Source organism: Malaclemys terrapin, chromosome 21 (genome assembly GCF_027887155.1).
Source record: "Malaclemys terrapin pileata isolate rMalTer1 chromosome 21, rMalTer1.hap1, whole genome shotgun sequence".
Classification (NCBI taxonomy): domain Eukaryota; kingdom Metazoa; phylum Chordata; order Testudines; family Emydidae; genus Malaclemys; species Malaclemys terrapin.
Genome location: NC_071525.1, coordinates 9,328,107 through 9,346,608, shown reverse-complemented (window position 1 = coordinate 9,346,608; position 18,502 = coordinate 9,328,107). Strand labels below are relative to the sequence as shown.

General features: G+C 60.6%; 1 protein-coding gene across 2 annotated transcripts in view; it reads right to left on the bottom strand.

Annotated features, from left to right (window-relative positions):
* NECTIN4 (nectin cell adhesion molecule 4) overlaps positions 1-18,502 on the bottom strand; it is a 47,605-nt gene that overhangs the window by 12,341 nt on the left and 16,762 nt on the right. For both annotated transcript variants that reach the window (XM_054011406.1, XM_054011408.1), the window contains exons 2-4: positions 4,751-5,104; positions 1,898-2,188; positions 1,274-1,394 (exon numbers count right to left, since the gene is read on the bottom strand). In XM_054011406.1, the coding sequence (XP_053867381.1) occupies positions 1,274-1,394; positions 1,898-2,188; positions 4,751-5,104 (766 nt within the window). The remainder of the gene's footprint in view (positions 1-1,273; positions 1,395-1,897; positions 2,189-4,750; positions 5,105-18,502) is intronic.

Genomic DNA, 18,502 nt, shown 5'->3' with positions numbered 1-18,502 from the left:
CCAGGAGCTGGCACATACCCTCCTTTTAATTGCAGCTGTGGCACTGTGCACAGGCCCTCCTTGCCAGCCTCTAGGCATCCCAGTCAAAGGCCCTCTCCTCGCAGGGCCTGGCCAGAGCCCCCCAAGGGAGCCAACTAGCCCCACGTTCCCCCATGCTGCCCCTTTGCCTCTCCTCCCTGCGGGTGCATGTGGCCCCAGGCTGCCTCCAGCGACCTACGGCATGTCCCAGCCAGTCCCTGCCACCCCAAGGGCTCCCAAGACAACAGAGATGGCTGGGCAATGACTCAAGTGTTTATGGAGGACAGCGCTTCCCTTTGAATGGCTCCGTGGGAGCTGTGCACTCCAGCCTCCTGGATTCCCAGCCTCTGGGATCATGAGCGTTGTTGGCTGGGAATGCAGCCGCAGGTCTGGGACCGGGCTAATGGGCACCCAGCCTTGACTGGCAGGAAGAAGACGGAGGTGAAATTGATTTTGTGGGCTGGAGTGGGAGGGCACTGCTCAGGGGAAGCTCGCAGCCTTGCAGTCCCAGCTGCCGGAGGCTTGCCCATGTGAAATCACAGGCAGCATCTGGCAAACCTCAAACAACTCAGCTGGGACTGACCGGCTGACATGCAGAATATGCCACCCAACTAGAGATTGTGAAGAGCATGTTAGACAAACCCCTGTCAGGGATGGTCTCAGATCATGCTTAATCCTGCCACAAGTGTGGGGGACTGGACTAGATGACCTCTCGAGGTCCCTTCCAGTCCTAAGATTCTACGTCACCAACTCGCTGGCTTTGAGGTAGCCATGAACGAAGCCAGGCCTATGGCTTGGCCAGAGAGGGCAGCCATCGACCGGCACGTTGACCCAGAACACAGCCCTTCTCGGAGCGCCAATCCTCAGCGTGAGCTGGTTGTCATCGGGATTCGAACCCGGGACCTCCAGAACTAAAACACCAGCTGCTGCTGGAGTAACTCCACTAACTGGTAGCTGTAGTAGGCTCTCCTGTGGGTCACACCAGCTCCTCATGCCCGTATTCTGGCTGGAGGCGGGTGGGGAGTGGGCACCTCCTTGGAGTCTGCAACCATGGCAAACTCCCCTATGAGACCCAGAGCCCGGTCCGGCCGACCCCCTGAGGCTGGGCGGCGAGTCCAAACCTTGGGGTGCTTCTCAGACCTGAGCCCCCCCCCACCCTCCAGCATCAGCTCCCGACAGAGGCACAGGCCAGCCCTGCCCCGGGAGCTGCGCTGGGAAGGGGAGCCCTGCCCGCAAGAGGTGGGCTCACACTTACCGGGTCCAGTTGTAGGTGGGTGGAGGGTTGCCCTCGCCAAGGCACTTCAGCGAGACGCCCTCTTTGCCCGCCTGCCAGTCCTCCTCCTCCTCGTGCCCTCGCACTGAGGCGTCCGAGAGATCTGGGCAGGGTGAGGGCAACAACCGTGAGAGGGGAGAGAGAGAAACGCCCACCTGAGCCCTCCCTTCACCCCCCTGCCTGCGCCCTTCCCATCGCTGACCCCACGCCCACCTTGGTCTGTGCAAACGTGTCCCCCATCCCAAGCCCCTCAACTAACCCCCTGGGACCCCATGTGATCTGGGGTTCCCCTTCAGCCCCCCACCCCAGGGTATATGCCCTCCCACTCAGATGGCAGCTCCCCTTGGGTGTCTCTGCTCCTCCCCCGCTCCATAGCACCCCCCAGTGGGTCTCTGCCCCCCATGACAATCCCCAGGGGGTCTTCGTCCTACCCCATGCCAGCCCCCTAGGGGGCCACTACCTCCGTGGCAGGCCCCTAAGGGTCTCTGCCCCACCCCCATGGCACCTCCTGGATGGGATCTCTGCCCCCCACGGCAGCTTCGCCGTGGGTCTCTGCTCTTCCCCATGGCAGCCCCCCAGGGCTGTGTCCCCCGAGATGGGACGTACAGGCGACATTCAGCACGTGGGTGATCCTCTTCTCGTGCGGCAGCCCCGGGTGGCTGACGACGCACGTGAGCGTCTTGCCGTTCATGCTGCGCCCGGGCACCAGGAAGAACTCGCTGGTGACGGAGGCCGAGCGGGGGTGCAAGGACTGGCGGGTGCTGTTGGTGCCGTGCACCTGCGTCTCCCAGGTCACGGTGGGCATGGGGTTGCCCTCGGCTGTGCAGGAGGCGGCCAGCGTCCTCCCCTGCCCTTCCTCCAGCCGGGGGCCGGGGTTCAGGGATGGCAGCGGGGGCACTGCAGGGAGAATGTAGAGCGGTGACGGGGGTGTAAAAGGCAGCATCCCCCGGGAGCCCACGCAGTCTGGAATTTGCACACACACCCCGCCAGGTTCCCACACAGCCCGGCTACTGCCCACCCCGCACCCCCTGGGCCCCACACAGCCCGGCTACTGCCCACCCCCCACCCCCTGGGCCCCACACAGCCCGGCTACTGCCCACCCCGCACCCCCTGGGCCCCACACAGCCCGGCTACTGCCCACCCCGCACCCCCTGGGCCCCACACAGCCCGGCTACTGCCCACCCCCCACCCCCTGGGCCCCACACAGCCCGGCTACTGCCCACCCCCCACCCCCTGGGCCCCACACAGCCCGGCTACTGCCCACCCCCCACCCCCTGGGCCCCACACAGCCCGGCTACTGCCCACCCCGCACCCCCTGGGCCCCACACAGCCCGGCTACTGCCCACCCAGCACCCCCTGGGCCCCACGCAGCCCGGCTACTGCCCACCCCCCACCCCCTGGGCCCCACGCAGCCCGGCTACTGCCCACCCCCCACCCCCTGGGCCCCACGCAGCCCGGCTACTGCCCACCCCCCACCCCCTGGGCCCCACGCAGCCCGGCTACTGCCCACCCCCCACCCCCTGGGCCCCACGCAGCCCGGCTACTGCCCACCCCGCACCCCCTGGGCCCCACGCAGCCCGGCTACTGCCCACCCCCCACCCCCTGGGCCCCACGCAGCCCGGCTACTGCCCACCCCCCACCCCCTGGGCCCCACGCAGCCCGGCTACTGCCCACCCCCCACCCCCTGGGCCCCACGCAGCCCGGCTACTGCCCACCCCGCACCCCCTGGGCCCCACGCAGCCCGGCTACTGCCCACCCCCCACCCCCTGGGCCCCACGCAGCCCGGCTACTGCCCACCCCCCACCCCCTGGGCCCCACGCAGCCCGGCTACTGCCCACCCCCCACCCCCTGGGCCCCACGCAGCCCGGCTACTGCCCACACCCAACCCCTTGGGTCCCATGCAGCCTGGCTACTGCCCCCCCCGGCCTCACGCAGCCCGGCTACTGCCCCGCCCCCGGCCTCACACAGCCCAGCTACTGCCCCACCACGGGGTCCCACGCAGCCCAGCTACTCCCCCACCCCACCCCAGGGCCCCACGCAGCCCGGCATTTGCACACCCCCATGGGTGTTTGCACACCCAGCTACTGCTCCCCTCCACAGGACCCCATGCAGCCCACCTACTGCCCCCCACCCCCATGGGGTCCCACACAGCCTGGCTACTTCCCCCTAACCCCACCGGCCCCCACACAGCCCAGTTACTGTCCCAGGATGAGGGGTTTGGAGATGCAGGAGGGGGCTCCGGGATAGGGCAAGGGTTTGGGGGGTGGGGGAGTGAGGGCTCCAGCTGGGGGTGCAGGCTCTGGGATGGGACTGGGGATGAGGGATTTGGGGTGCAGGAGGGGGCTCCAGGCAGGGCAGGGGGTTGGGGTGCAGGGGAGTGAGGGCTTCAGCTGGGGGTGTGGGCTCTGGGGTGGGGCCGGGGATGAGGGCGTTGGGGTGTGGGAGGGGACTCCGAGCTGGGGCAGGGGGTTGGGGGCCAGGGAGGGAGAGGCTCCGGCTGGGGGTGGGGCCAGGAATGAGGGGTTTGGGGTGTGAGGTCCCGGCAGCGCTTACCGCAGCTCCGAGGAAGCGGCCACCAGGTCTCTGTGGCCTCTATGCACGTGGGCGACCAGGCGGCTCTGTGCGGTGCATGCTGCCTTTGCGCCCGGAGGCACCACCCTCACGCAGCTCCCATTGGTCATGGTTCCTAGCCAATGGGAGCTGTGGAGCCGGTACTGGGGCGGGGGCAGCACGTGGACCTCCGAGTGCCTGGCTGCCCAGTGCCCCAGCGCCTAGGGGCCACAGGGACCTGGCAGCCGCTTCTGGAAGCCAGGCAGAGCTACGGCAGACAAGGAGCCTGCCTTAGCCCCGGGCCCCCGCTGTGCTGCCAATCGCACTTTAAACGGCCCGGTCGGCAGTGCCAACCAGAGCCGCCAGGATCCCTTTTCCACCGGGCGTTCCAGTCGAAAACCGGACGCCTGGCAACCTTAGGCCCCCGCCACGGAATCCCATGCAGGCCCAACTCCTGTCTCGGGGTGCCCTGCACAGGCCCTGCTCCTGCCCTGTGGGGGCCACTCGGGGCCTGGCTCCTGCCCCCCAAGGGACTCGCACTCCAGGGGGCCCTGAACAGGCTCAGCTCCTCCCCCAAAGGGCCCCACGCAGACACCCCAACCACCCCTCCAGGGCCACCCTTGCATACCCAGCTCCCCCTACACTCACTGTATAGCCCCCACACCTTCGGGGTCCCTCAGCCCCGACACAGGCCTGGCCCGGAGACCAAGCGTTCAGGTCCCCTGCAGGCTGGGGCTCAGGGCTGCTCCCATCCCTGTGGCCGGGGCACCCCCGCATACCCCCGATCTCTGCAGTGGCCTAGCTGGCTGGAGCGGGGAAGGCAGCTCTGCCCACAGCTGGCCCAGCAGAGCCAAAGGCACCTGTAGGGCAGAGCCAGGCAGCCCCGGTGCCCCGTGCCCAGACCCTCACCCAGCACGCTGAGCGTCATGCTATCCTGGAAGTTGCCCGACGGGAAGGTGATGAGGCGGCATTCGTAGGCGCCCTCGTCGGCCTGCACGGCGTTCTTCAGCACGATGGCGCCGTCCTCCAGCGGCCCCGGTGCCCACCGCAGCACCCGCCCCGCGTAGGGCTCCTGGACGTGCTCCCCGTACTCCAAGTTCAGCACCGCCACCTCCACGTTCTGCCCGTCGGCGCCCTGCTTCAGCCACGTCACCTGCACCACCTTCTCGCCCTCCTGCGCCCGATAGCGGCACGGCAGCACCACGTCCTGGCCCAGCACCACGGTGACGCTGCGCTCCATCTCCAGCACCCCCGCCAGGGACCCTGCGGGCACAAGAAGGGGAAGGGTTAACCCACGGCCCCCAGGGAGGGAAGACACCCCCCCCCCAGCCACGCAGAGCAGACTGGAGCTGTGCCAGGATCCATGAAGGTGAAATTCTCTCTTTGCCCACAGAAGAGCACGGGCAAGCTCCCCCCCCACACACACACACACAAGCCCCCAGTCTACCCAACCAGGGGGGATGGGGACCCTCTGGGCTCAGCCCGTGCTAGACCAAACTGGGCCAGGGGGTCCTACTCCACAGAACAGGATCCCAAGCCTCTTTGGGATCAGAAGGTGTGGAGCTTGCAGGATGGCAGTGGCACTGTGAGTAGCAGGCCCCTGGGAGGAGAAGGCAGACACTAGCTCCCCTTCCTGGCCACAGAGACAGTGGGGGACCTCCTGGGACATTCCCCCGTACTGGGAACAAAGCTCTCTCAGGCAGGCACGGACGGGACAGATAGTGCAGTAGACTAGGAGTCAGGATCCTGGGGTCTAATCCTGGAACTGCTACTGATTGGGTCCGGGACCTTGGGTAAGTCACATCACCCCCCGCTGCCTCAGTTTCCCCTTCTGTGTCACATGGATGACTCGGCCTTGCCTCCCAGCACCCTTGCGAGGGCTGAATTCCTGCTCTGAGCCCGTCAGGACTAGAACCCAGGAGTCCTGATCCATGCCTGTGCTGTGCCCACGAGGCACTCCGTGCTCTTCAGCCCCCCAGCGCCACTAGCCCCCCGACATTATGCAAACACGCCCCACTGAGCAGCTGTTTTGCCAACAACAGTACACGGATGTCCTCGCTTTTCCCTGGCACTGGGCTGAGTCGTGGCAGCTATGTGGTGGGTCCCAGAGTGTGTGGAAACGTTTCCATAGGACCCAGGACAGTCCCTCTTCATCCAGGAATCATTGCACCAATTCCTCCAGCCTGGCATCCCCCAGCATCCCATTGTGATCAGTGTCTGGGACAGGCCCAGGGCAGTGGGGGACTTTTTACCATTTTCTGAAGTGCCAGCTGGTGGCAGAGTAGTTGCCTCCATGCACCAACCGGCCAGTCGGATCAAAGCTGCATTCCTATAACGTGCCCTAAGGCCACGTAGTCACACAGCCACCCAACTGGGAACGCTACTTGGGCCCCTCCTCTAACCACAGGACCTCCCTCCCTCCCAGAGCTGGGAACAGAACCCAGGAGTCCTGAGGCCCAGTCCTGGTGCACTAACCATACTAGACCCCTGCAGCCATCTCAGAAGAGACCAAGGGACCATTCAGCCCCCTATCCTTTGTTCAAATTTCCTTGACCTCCCCGCATCTGTCTGTATCCAGCTGTTGCCTCTTGTTTTACACTCAGATTGTCAGCTCTTGGGGCAGGGGCAGTCTCTGTCCTGTATTTGTACAGCACCTAGCGCAACGTGGGCCTGGCCTGTGACTAGGGCGCCCAGGTGCTACTGTAATACACCTAATAAATAACATACTGCGCCTGCACTCTGGGGTCTGCTCCATGGCTGGGGCTATGGTAAGGCAAACAATAAATAAATAATAAAGAATGACAAACAACCCTCAGTCCTTCCTGACCCCGAGCTGGCATCAGCCCCCGCCCTGAAGCATGGGTTGGATAGTTCATGTGACCCTGCATCCTTGCCGACAAGTCTGAGCGAATCGGCTCCTGCGAGGAAGGCGCTGACTGCATTTCCGACGGGCCGGCCCACAGCGCACACCTCTGCGGATCGCTGCCTCGCGCAGGGGAAGGGCGTGCTGCGCTCAGACCTGGCCTCTCTCCAGCCGGAGCCACCAGCTGAGGAATGCTGCTCCCTCTGGGGAAGCGGACGGGCCAGCGAGTCCAGATAAACCGGCCTGCTCAGATACCAGGGGCCGTGCAGCAGCTTGTGCAGATTCCACTCCCTTCCTCTCCCCACATCCTCCCCTTCGCCCCAACTCGAGGAGGGGCCTGCGAGGCTGGCTCAGAGCTGGCTGAAGGCAGGGAGAGCCCTGCCCCGCTGGAGGGGGCTCAGGCACTCCCCACCTCCTTGGTGGCTCCCCTGGGAATTTCGGAATGGGGCTCGGTGCATTTCCCCTGGTTCCCCAGGCACCAGCATTGCTGCCTCTTAGGCTAAGCGCTCTCAGGCGGATACCCCAGCCCGTCCGATATCACAGCCACCTGCACTGGAGTCCTGCCCACCCCCACCATTCCCAGCTGTGCAACTGACACATACAGAAAGGGACAGGTCCCATAGCTGGGCCAGTAGCCCGGGAGTGCGGGGCCAGAGGAGTTAGAGCCCAGCGTCCCCCACTTGGCCCTATGGCTGCTCGTGGGAGCTCTCTCCAGGCCAATGGGCCCCCAGGGAGCGGAGAAGTTGCTTTGTTACATTTAGAAGCCATTGAAAATAACTGATGGGAGATCCCACCTACTGGGAGTCAGGGGCCAAGTCCCTGGCTGGGCTAAGTTCAGCATTCCTAGCGCGATGCTCGTTGACACCAGTCGGAGTCTGGCGCCCTGGCATCTGGATTTACCCATTGAACAGCAGGGATTCTCCATGCAATCCTGGAAAACATGCCGCTCTAGAAAGATCCAGTCCACCAGCATGGGTTCTAGATCTGCCCATTTGAATGCCAAGGGTTCTAGATTTAGAACAGCGCACGAGCCTTTGGGGTTCCAAGATCCATTTTCCTTTGGAAAAACCTGCACTCTTAGCTGCTGCTGCTTTAATATTAATTATCATTGTTATTATTACACATAATTATTAACAATTATTACTATTGTTATTATTCAGTGACTTCCACTGAATTGGAAACTGGTGGGTTCCAAATCAGTTTTGATCAAGTGAAAAATGGCTACAGAAAACTTAAACCAAACTTTTTTTTTCTCTTCTAAGTACAGATTTGGTGAAACCCCAAAGGCCCATGGACCCTCCCACCACAACTCGGAAAGGCACCGTCATAGGAATGGGTCAGTCTGACTCCTCTCGTTGCTAGCAGATGGTGGAATTCTCAGGTTGTAATTGTTATTCGACGTGATGGAGGGAACCGTCCCTGTAGGTTCTCAGTGTGGAGATGGGTCACATGAATCTGATGATCACAGATTTTGAAGCCAAGGGAATGTTAGATCCTCTCGCCTGACCGCCTGTAGCTCACAGGCCAGTAAATTCCAGTTCCCCCTGTACTGAGCCCAGTAACTTGACATCCGCTCGGCATCTGAAGACATCACAAGATGGAGAATCCACCACTTCTCTTGGGAGTTTGTTCCACTGGTCAATCACTCGCAATCTCAGACACGTGCCTTGATTTTTAATGAAATTTGCCTGCCTTTAACTTCCAGCCATTCGTCCTTGTTCAGCCTTTCTCCACTAATGAGCCCGTTAGTACCCAGGATTTTCTCCCAGGCTGTTACACCATGATCAAGTCACAGGGTGTGTAAATCAAATACACAGTTTGCGCTGTATGAATTAGTTACATACATCGTCCAATCAGCTAACAGCAACGAGGCCGTGTGACTTAATGTAACTAGCCGACAGCACAAATTGCAGATCTCACCATGGAATATAAAAGGGATCCCCATTGGATACCATGCGACATTCGCTTTCAGGAGTCTGTGAGCGCAGGTGCTAAAAACGCGCTGCAGGCGAAGATTCGCACTGCCAGCCCCGGGGCCCGGGAACGGCCCCAGTTGGGGAGCGTGGAGGGGTCCCACTTGCACGGCTGGATCAAAGGAAAGAGCGTTCTTGGGAGCCAACCGTGTGGGGTGAAACTGCAAATCTCCAAGTTGGAGGCTTTGGAACTGTGGCTACCAATATTCTGCACAGCCTGGAGCTTCCCATGGGAGACCTTACCCCGTCCTGGGGCTTGAGCGTGGGGCAGCTGCTAGGGTGAAGCCCTGACCCCAGTGGCACAATTCCCATTCAGTCTGATGGGCCAGGGTTTGCCCCTAGCGGTGCCTTAGGGAGACGCCCTCCCTGGAGTCACTGGCCAGTGAAATTCACTCCTGGGCAGAGGGCGCTGCAGACCCTGAGGGGTTGGACTGAAGCCAGACTGGGGCCCAGCCAAGCCTTGCATTACAAAAGACCATCTGCAACATAGCCAGGGCCTCCAACTGGCAGGTAACAGAGCCTAGGTAGCTACTACACTCGCTGGCAGCCCAGCTCCCCCATCAGTGCTGGCAGGAGACAAAGAGCGAAATGTCCAGCGGAAGTTCCCATGGTCAGGCAGTGCCCAGGCCCGGTGCCCCCTGCCCAGCTGGGACCAGTGCCCAGTATGTAAGAGGGAGGTGGGGAGCTCATTGCCCACATCCCCCTCCTTCGCTTGCTGTCCCTGCACTGCCCTGCCCGCCTGAACTCTTGCCAAGGGACCAACTCAGCTGTACAGGTCCCCGCTCTCGCTGTGCCCAGGGGTGTCGCCTGCGTCCGTGGGTACGTCCATCCCCACGTGAAGGTGTGATGGAAGCAGGGGGTAGCAGCGGTAGTGTAGACGCAGCAGTACGGGCTTCAGCGCCGGCTAGCTCCCGGGGGCGTGGCCTGGGGCGGCTAACTGGCTACACGGCTGCTGTTACCCCAGCTAGATTACTGTTCACATTTATCCGACAATTCAGTATTTGGCCATTGCTTATCCATACAGCGAATCACCCCTCCGGACATTGTACTTATCACAGCATTTACTCAATGGATGCTAAGCATACGCAGTCTCGGCTCATGAGAGACTGTTTCCGTATGCTCATTTTAGCATTAAGCTTGTAGGTTGGTTTGTAAGTGATCAGTGATAAATGTAGTAAGAAAACCAAAACAGAATAGATTCAGTGTATTTTTAAACAAAGCTGGAAGGGGAACCACTGGAGGTACTAAAGTCTAAGCCTGGAACTCTGTGCAGGATTTCCCAAACACTTCTATAGCACAACATAAATAAGAAAGCTCACCCACAAAAAGACATATGGGGCTGAGAGCGAGTTGTGTCAGTCACCACCCATCTGCTACCTCCCTACGTGGCACTTGCAGCGTAGATGTATTCTGGCTGCGTGTTTCTGTGCATGCCCGTGTGTGCCTCCTGGTACGTAGCACCCGGCTTTCTCGTGCCAGCTGAGTGTGTGCATGAGAGAGCGCATGTGGGCATGCCTCTATGTCCCGTATGGACCCTGTACCTGAATATATACACAGGGTCGTACTTAGGGTGACCAGATGTTCCAATTTTATAGGGACAGTCCCAATTTTTGGGTCTTTTTCTTATATAGGCTCCTATTACCCCCCACCCCCATCCCAATTTTTCACATTTGCTGGCTGGTCACCCTAGTGGTACTCAGGGCAGCGCGCCCGTCCCACCACCCGCACCGCCAGGGCCACGCTGCTGTTTTCAGTGGGAATTACCCCTCCGGCCGCAGTACACAAATACCCTGTGTGTCTTGTGTTTCTGTGTGCGTCTGTGTCTGTGCTTCCACAGTGTGCATCCATGTCTCCGCATGTGGGTGTCCGTGTCCATGTTTTTGTGTCCATCCATGTCCATATGTCTGTGTGTGTCCATGTCCGTGTGTGCACACATGTCCATATCTGTTTATGTCCATCCATGTCCATGTATCCTAGTCTCTGGGTATATGTGTCCATGTGCATGTGCAATCCCCCATCACACGCTGCAATCTCCCACATCCCACCCAATCACACGCTGCAATCCCCCGCATCCCTCCCAATCACACGCTGCAATCCCCCATCACATGCTGCAAACCCCCACGTCCCACCCAATCACACGCTGCAATCCCCCACGTCCCACCCAATCACACGCTGCAATCCCACCATCACATGCTGCAATCCCCCACATCCCTCCCAATCACACGCTGCAATCCCGCCATCACACGCTGCAATCCCCAACATCCCTCCCAATCACACGCTGCAATCCCCCATCACACACTGCAAACCCACACGTCCCACCCAATCACACGCTGCAATCCCCCCATCACACACTGCAAACCCGCACGTCCCACCCAATCACATGCTGCAATCCCCCCATCACACGCTGCAATCCCCAACATCCCTCCCAATCACAAGCTGCAATCCCCCATCACACACTGCAAACCCCCACGTCCCACCCAATCACACGCTGCAATCCCCCACGTCCCACCCAATCACACGCTGCAATCCCCCCATCACACACTGCAAACCCCCACGTCCCACCCAATCACACGCTGCAATCCCCCACGTCCCACCCAATCACACGCTGCAATCCCCCCATCACACGCTGAAAACCCCCACGTCATGCCCAATCACCCATCCCACTCTGGGCTCGTGCCATACAATACCTCTGTGCCCCTATACAGCCCCTGGCATTGCCATGCCAATTATCACCCCCGTGAGCTGGGTCAGGTTTGTTCTCATTCTACAGAGGCAGGCCCTTGCCCAGCGAGTCAGTGACTGAGCCGGAATAGAACCCAGGCGTCCTGCCTCCTCTGCACTCTCCGGCGCAAGCCAACGTCAGCGCCCCCGGCGACGCACAGCCCGGAGCCATGCAGCAAACATCCCGGGGCCAGCGCCAACAGCCCGTGTTTGTTCAGCCTCCAGGAAAGAAAACACCGCTGTGAAGAAGCCTCCTGGGCAACAGAGCCCCAGCCAAGCCAGCGCTCTTGCACCATGGGGACGGGCGCCCTCCCCAGCAACACCATGGAGGGAAACAACCATCCAGCAAGCGCAGACACTCACTGGCCTCAGCACATTTTGCACTGTGGAGGCCCTGTTCTTGGTTAGGGTCTGGGCAGCGCCGGGCACAATGGGCCCCTGATCTCGGTCGGGATCTGCGCCGCACCTGGCACAACGGGGCCCTGCTCTCGGTCGGGATCTGCGCCGCACCTGGCACAACGGGGCCCTGCTCTCGGTCGGGGTCTGTGCAGCGCCCGACACAATGGGCCCCTGATCTCGGTCGGGGTCTGTGCAGCGCCCGGCACAATGGGCCCCTGATCTTGGTCAGAATCTGCGCAGCACCTGGCACAGTGGGGCCCTACTCTCAGTCGGGGTCTGTGCAGCGCCCGGCACAACGGGGTCCGGATCTCAGTCGGGATCTGCACAGCACCTGGCACAACGGGGCCCTGCTCTCGGTTGGGATCTGCGCAGCACCTGGCACAACGGGGCCCTGCTCTCGGTCGGGGTCTGTGCAGCGCCCGGCACAACGGGGTTCTGATTTCAGTCGGGATCTGTGCACAATGGGCCCCTGATCTCGGTCGGGATCTGCGCAGCACCTGGCGCAACGGGGCCCTGCTCTCGGTCGGGGTCTGTGCAGCGCCTGGCACAATGGGGCCCTGCTCTCGGTCGGGGTCTGTGCAGCGCCTGGCACAATGGGGCCCTGCTCTCGGTCGGGGTCTGTGCAGCGCCCGGCACCACAGGGCCCTGATCTCGGTCGGGGTCTGTGCAGCGCTTTGTGTACAGGGCCTAGGCCCTGCTGTGATATCAACAATAAATAAGTGACACAATTTTGTAATAAGCCCTAACCGATATCTAGCCCTTTTCAGGGTAGATCGCAGAGCGCTTTACAAAGCAGGTGAGTGTAATTATTGCTATGTTACAGATGGGGAAATGGAGGCACAGGAGGGGAAGTGACTCACCCACAGTCACCCAGCAGGCCAATGGCAGAACTGGGAACAGAAACCTGTTTTCCTAGATCACAATCTAGTGCTCTACCCACTAGACCTTGCTATTTCCCTGGGCACTCAGGACCCCGGGGGCTCTGAGCCAGTGAAGGATTAGTAATAAACATGCACCATTCTTTGCCCTTCCTTGGCATCTCCCCCGCTTCCGAGTCCCGCTCGACACACCTGCATTCATCAGCCCCAGTACTGTTCTGCCCGCTTCACAGCTGGGCAGCCCGCCCAGGCATTCGGATGCCACCAGCTCCACGTGATTGGCTAGGAAAGGCGTTGAATGCCCTGGGATGGTGCAGGCAGAGGGGGGGAGGGAGTCCTCTGGTTGGTACCTTGCCCTGCCCCCTGTGACCCAGAGCGCGCGCGCGCACACACACACACACACACACACACCTGCACGCTGGGAATCAAGGTCTCTGAATCAGCTGACCGTGAGCTCCCAGTGCGATGTTGCGGCCAAATGGGCTAATATCCTGGGAGGCGGAAGCAGGGGAATGGGGAGCAGGAGCAGAGAGGTTATTTTACCTCCGTCTCTGGCACTGGTGCGGCCGCTGCTGAAACCCTGTGTCCAGTTCTGGTGTTCAAGGATGTTGATAAATTGGAGAGGGGTCAGAGAAGAGCCACAAGACTGATGAAAGGATCAGAAAATCTCCCTTACAGCGATAGCCTCACGGAGCTCTGTATGTGACTTAACAAAGAGAACGCTACGGGGTGACTTGATCCCCGTCTATGAGTACCTAGATGGGGAACAAATATTTAATAACGGGCTCTTCAGCCTAGCAGAGAAAGGTCGAACACCATCCAACGGCTGGAAGTTGAAGCGAGACACATTCAGACTGGAAATAAAGTGTAAATTTTTAACCGTGAGAGTAATTAAGCCCTGGATCAATTTCCCACGGTCGTGGTGGATTCTCCGTCACTGCCCATTTTTCGATCACGCCTGGCTGTTTTTCTAACAGATCTGCTCCAGGATGTTCTCTGGCCCTGGGTCATGCAGGGGGTCAGACCGGATGATCTGTGAATCTATGACTCTCTCACACACAGACCCGAATGCCCCGGTTTCTGCTGCCCAAGCCATGTTGCTGCAAACTTAGCACAGCCCCTCACCCTGTTCCCACTGCCCCAGCAGCCCCAGCATCGCCCCCTGGAGCCAGCGGCGAGGAATAGCCCTGGCAACAAAACCTAGGCCCTGCTCTTTCCCCACGCAGACCCTGAGCGTGGGGTGAGCTCCTGGCTCTCAGATCCACCATGTCAACAGGGCACCAAGGGTAAGATCCCCCTCCTGCCAGGGGGGTGTTGCTCCTTCGATGTGCCTCTAGGCGCTATTCAACTATCCCTCAGCAGGGTGGGTCTTTGCTGCCCTTTGGAGGCCGGCCCGTGAGTCAACTGTCGGCGCCATCCAGAGAAGTTCTTCTAGCCCCACCAGAGTCAAACCTCACGGCCAGCAGCACGAAAGCAGAATCTCTTTCCCAGAATGCTCCAGGCCGTGCTGCCGGATGGGGGCGGGACAGAGAGGCCTCGGTTTTCTTGAGAACAAAAGGGACGTTGGGAAGGGGCATCGTCTGCTCGAGTGGTCCAACGTGCCCTGCGTGAGTCTGGGCAAGGGGCCTGACCCTATGGAGCCACTTCCAGCACTGCCCAGAACTGCAAGGCGACGGGGACTCAGGCTGTCCAACCCACCCCTTTCGTTTGGTAGAAAGGGACTTGCCAGACCAGGGGCCCATCTAGCCTGGCATCCCGCCTCCGACAGCATCCAGATCAGGGGATTAGAAACTCCTAGTGGGCAATGGGCGAATAACCTGCCCAGAGGGAGAACCCTCCCCCCAGCTCCTGCCCCAGGCCCCCCAGCAGAGCACAGAGCGATTTGGGGCAGGGCAGATGAGACCCCGCCCCATAAGCCACAGAGCATCAGCAATTCCCAATGACTTCCCCAGGTGCTTGGCACCTCTCAGGATCGGGCCCTTTGTACAGCCCCTCCGCGCTGCCCCGCTGAATTGACCCCCTGGCGAGCAAGAGACCTTGCCGCACTGACCCTGGGACGTGCCAGCCACCCACCGCAGGGCAAAGGGGGCTCAGCCCAGAACACCTCCCTGCCACAGATGCCAGAGGCAAAGCCGACCCGCTGCGTGCCCCACGTTGCCAGGGCATTAACAGCTATGCTCAGCCCACTAGTGGCTTCCGGAGGGTCAGCTAAGGGGCCCGTGGCAGGACTCCGATCCCATCAGTATTCCTGCTGGCTCAGGACTTTCCCCCAGCTGAGGACGCGCCCTGGAACTAAATGCCCCATTGTAGCAGAGGATCATGTGCGAACATGGCTGCAAACGCTTAGCTCCACACATTACCCTTAACTCTGACCCTGCATCCCTCATGCATCTTCCTCACTGGCCCAGAATCCCCATCCCAGTCCAATGTCCCCCGATGCAATCCGGAACTCCCCTCCCATCCGAGCATGCCCTCCCAACTCTTCCACAACCAGCTGGTGCTCTTTAACCTCCCCGCAGAGGAGCATGAATCCTTGCACTGAGCACAAGGTCCTTCACTAGTGCAAGGACCCACGCTCAGCTGCAAAGCACGAGAAGAACCACGCATCACTAGGCTACTCTAAGGCCAAACCACAGAGCTGAGGGAGAACACCGGGCACATCAGAAATCTGCAGAGACAGTGCACAGCGGCTCACCAGCTCTGGCCCACACGCAAGGAACCGTGGGACCTGGCAGGTGTTTCTGTCACATCGGCCAGTGCACAGCCGCCTTGGGATTTTGTTTCCAGCTTTTCACGGCTTTCTGGGATCAATCAATAACAACCAGACCCTAGCTCCCAACCCCCGATCACAGAATAGGCTTGATTCCACCAGGACTTCGGGCCAGATTTTTAGAGATATTTCAGTGCCTGAAGATGCAGACAGATGCTTAGTGGGAGTTTCAAAGACACCTAAATAAATCTGGCACCTGACACCCTTTGACTTACCATAGGAGTTTAGGCACCCAACTTGCTGAGGTGTTCCCCAGCCCCTGGGAGTTCCTTCAATGTATGCACGAGGGGGGGCGGGAAACACGACTTGCAAAGTGAAACCAGCGCGCCTGTCACCCCAGGGCCTGCGGGCATCATCCCCCTGCTCACTCCTGTGGTTTCAACGCTGCATGGCACTTTTCCCAATTGAGGCTTCCATGGTGTTTGCTTAACACGACCAACAACAGCCCCCATTCGGGCTCAGAGGGACATTGCCTAGCTGTATATGGAGATATACCTATCTCAGAGAGCTGGAAGGGACCCTGAAAGGTCATTGAGTCCAGCCCCCTGCCTTCACTAGCAGGACCAAGTACTGATTTTGCCCCAGATCCCTAAGTGGCCCCTTCAAGGATTGAACTCACAACCCTGAGTTTAGCAGGCCAATGCTCAAGCCACTGAGCTAGCCCTCCCTCCAGCTGGGCCTACTGCTGGTGCCTATTCTGTGATCGGGGGGGGGGGGGGGGGGTTGGGAGCTGGGGTTTGGTTGTTATTGATTGATCCCAGGCTTCGGGGACAAAGGGCACAAGGGCCGCCCGGCCGTGCAAAGCTCCTGGCCCTGCGAGCGCCAGAACAAACAGCAAAGAGGTTTGGGAGATCAGCACCGCCGTGGCTGAGCTGCCAGCTCCACGCGTCAGCAGTGCTGTCTGACATCACTCAGCACCCGGGGCAGGAAGTGGCCTGCAGCACCACGCACTGGAGCAGGAACCGCGCCCCCCTGAACTCGGGTCCCGGCAGGAGCCGGGAAGGAGCTCCAAACACTTGGCTTCTTCGGCACTTTTCACACCCGAGCTCAGATCCTGCCTCTGATTTGAGATCTGGAGCAAGGACCCTTTGGGTAAGCCTATGTTCCAATCAGCTGTGGAGCCAGTTCCCCTTGCAGCCTGTCCCCCCAGGCCGTCTCCACCAAAACTGGGTGAATCAAAAGGAATCATCGCTCCCCAGTGCGTGAGAAAGGAGCCGCCAAACCAGAAGAACCAGATCTCCGCCCAGGTCACTTTCCTTTAACCCTGTAATCCCCTGCTAGCTGCCATGCCGAGAAGCCTCCAGCCCGGGTCGGGAGAGTCCGGAAGGGAATGGAAACTGGCCCAGTCTTAGCCATTGTATCTGCTTCCTGGCGCCTTGGCTGCACCAGCAAAACCAGACCTGCGATTCCCTCCTGCTCCGGCCCCAGTCCCTGCAGCATCCCTGCTGGGAGAGGCTGGAACTGGAGCAACAGCGGAAGAGTTAGGTCAGACAGAGCTCAGGTGCTTCCAGCGTCTCCCAGCAGGGGGCGCTGTGGGGAGCAGGGTAGGAGCGTTGGCTGCAAGGGGGGAGCGCCCGGCTCCCAGCCTCCCCAGCAGGAGGCGCTGCAGGGAATGATGTCCAGGCTTCAGCACTCTCACCTTCCTGGAGCGGCAGCTCTGCAAGTGGGGACTGCCGCAGGCCGGGAACGCCCGGAGTGGGGGTCGCCAGGGCCAGAGACCCGGCCACATTCCCCACTCTGGGAATTGTAAACCAGCCTGGCTCCTGACGTCTGCCCTAGCCTTCCCATGGCAGGTGGCCCTCCCTGCCCTGCAGGGGAATGTGGGGCACATCGCACACACGCCACACGCATGTATGTCGGCGGGCACTCCTGTAGGGGGAGATGGGAAGGCGACGACAAAGGATGTTCCCCTGGGGGATCACGCCTCTCTCCCCCCACCACCAGTTCCCTGCTGGGGGGGAGCCCATCACCTCTCTATGCCCCGTGAAACTTGACGAAGCCCAGCTGCTGTCTGCAGGGAGCCCAGCCGCATACCAAGGGTTCGCCCAGCCCATCCGGCCCTGCCAATCTCCCTTGCCTCCCTCGCTGTTGCTGTAGCCACAGCCACGGTAAACAGAGCCGCCCTGTCCTGGTAAATAAACGGGGTGGAGCTGGGCCCCTGGGGATTCCTGGCTCTTCCTCGCCACCCCTGGGGAAGCCCGCAGCCAGCTGGGGCTGAACGGCCCCTGCACGTAGGAGTGGTGCTGCAGGCGTGACCCGGGTCCTCTCCCATCCCAGCAGCTGGGCATTAGGTCACATCTAGGGACTGTTCTTGGGCACAGGCGGCAGAGCTGGGATAGCCACAACGTCTGTGCTCCACGGGGAGGGCAAAGCGATGCCCCTGCCAGCTTGGCAGAGAGCGGGCACCTTCAGACTGGTGGCCCATCCTCCCTGCTGGCTGCTCTGCCCACAAGAGCCCCCATTACACACCTCATGGCCCCCTCTAGTCCTGCCCCCCAATCAGTTCCATCTCCCGTAACACGCCTGGCCGATTGCACTGAGTGCCGCAAAGGAGGCAGTGTGGCCTGGTGGTTAGCGTGGGAGACAAGCCGTCGAGACAGCTGGGCCCCGCCCTGCTCCTGTTGGAACCTCCCACGCCACAGCCCTAGCTTCCCTCTCCCTTACACCACTCCTGATTTACCCAAGGGCATGCAAGAGGAGAGACTCAGACATACGCCCACCTCAAAGACTTCACTGGGGGGCAGGTTGGAGCCCTGGGGTTCTGCTTCTAGCTCTGCCCCTGGCTGTGCGCAAGTCACTGCCCTTTGCTGTGCCTCAGTTTCCCTATCTGTAAAATGGGGACAACATTCCTGCTGCACCTCCTTCCCTAATGAATGAACGTCTGTAAAGTGCTTTGAGCACCTCACGATGGAAGGTGCCATAAAGAGTCAGGTATCACGTGAAGGGAATCCTTCCTGACCCTTGGGGTGCTGCCCTGAAGCATGACAGTGGAACCCCCTCCCTCCGCAGAGATTCTCCTGCAGACCAGAAGCATTGGTATTATTTACATACATTTTG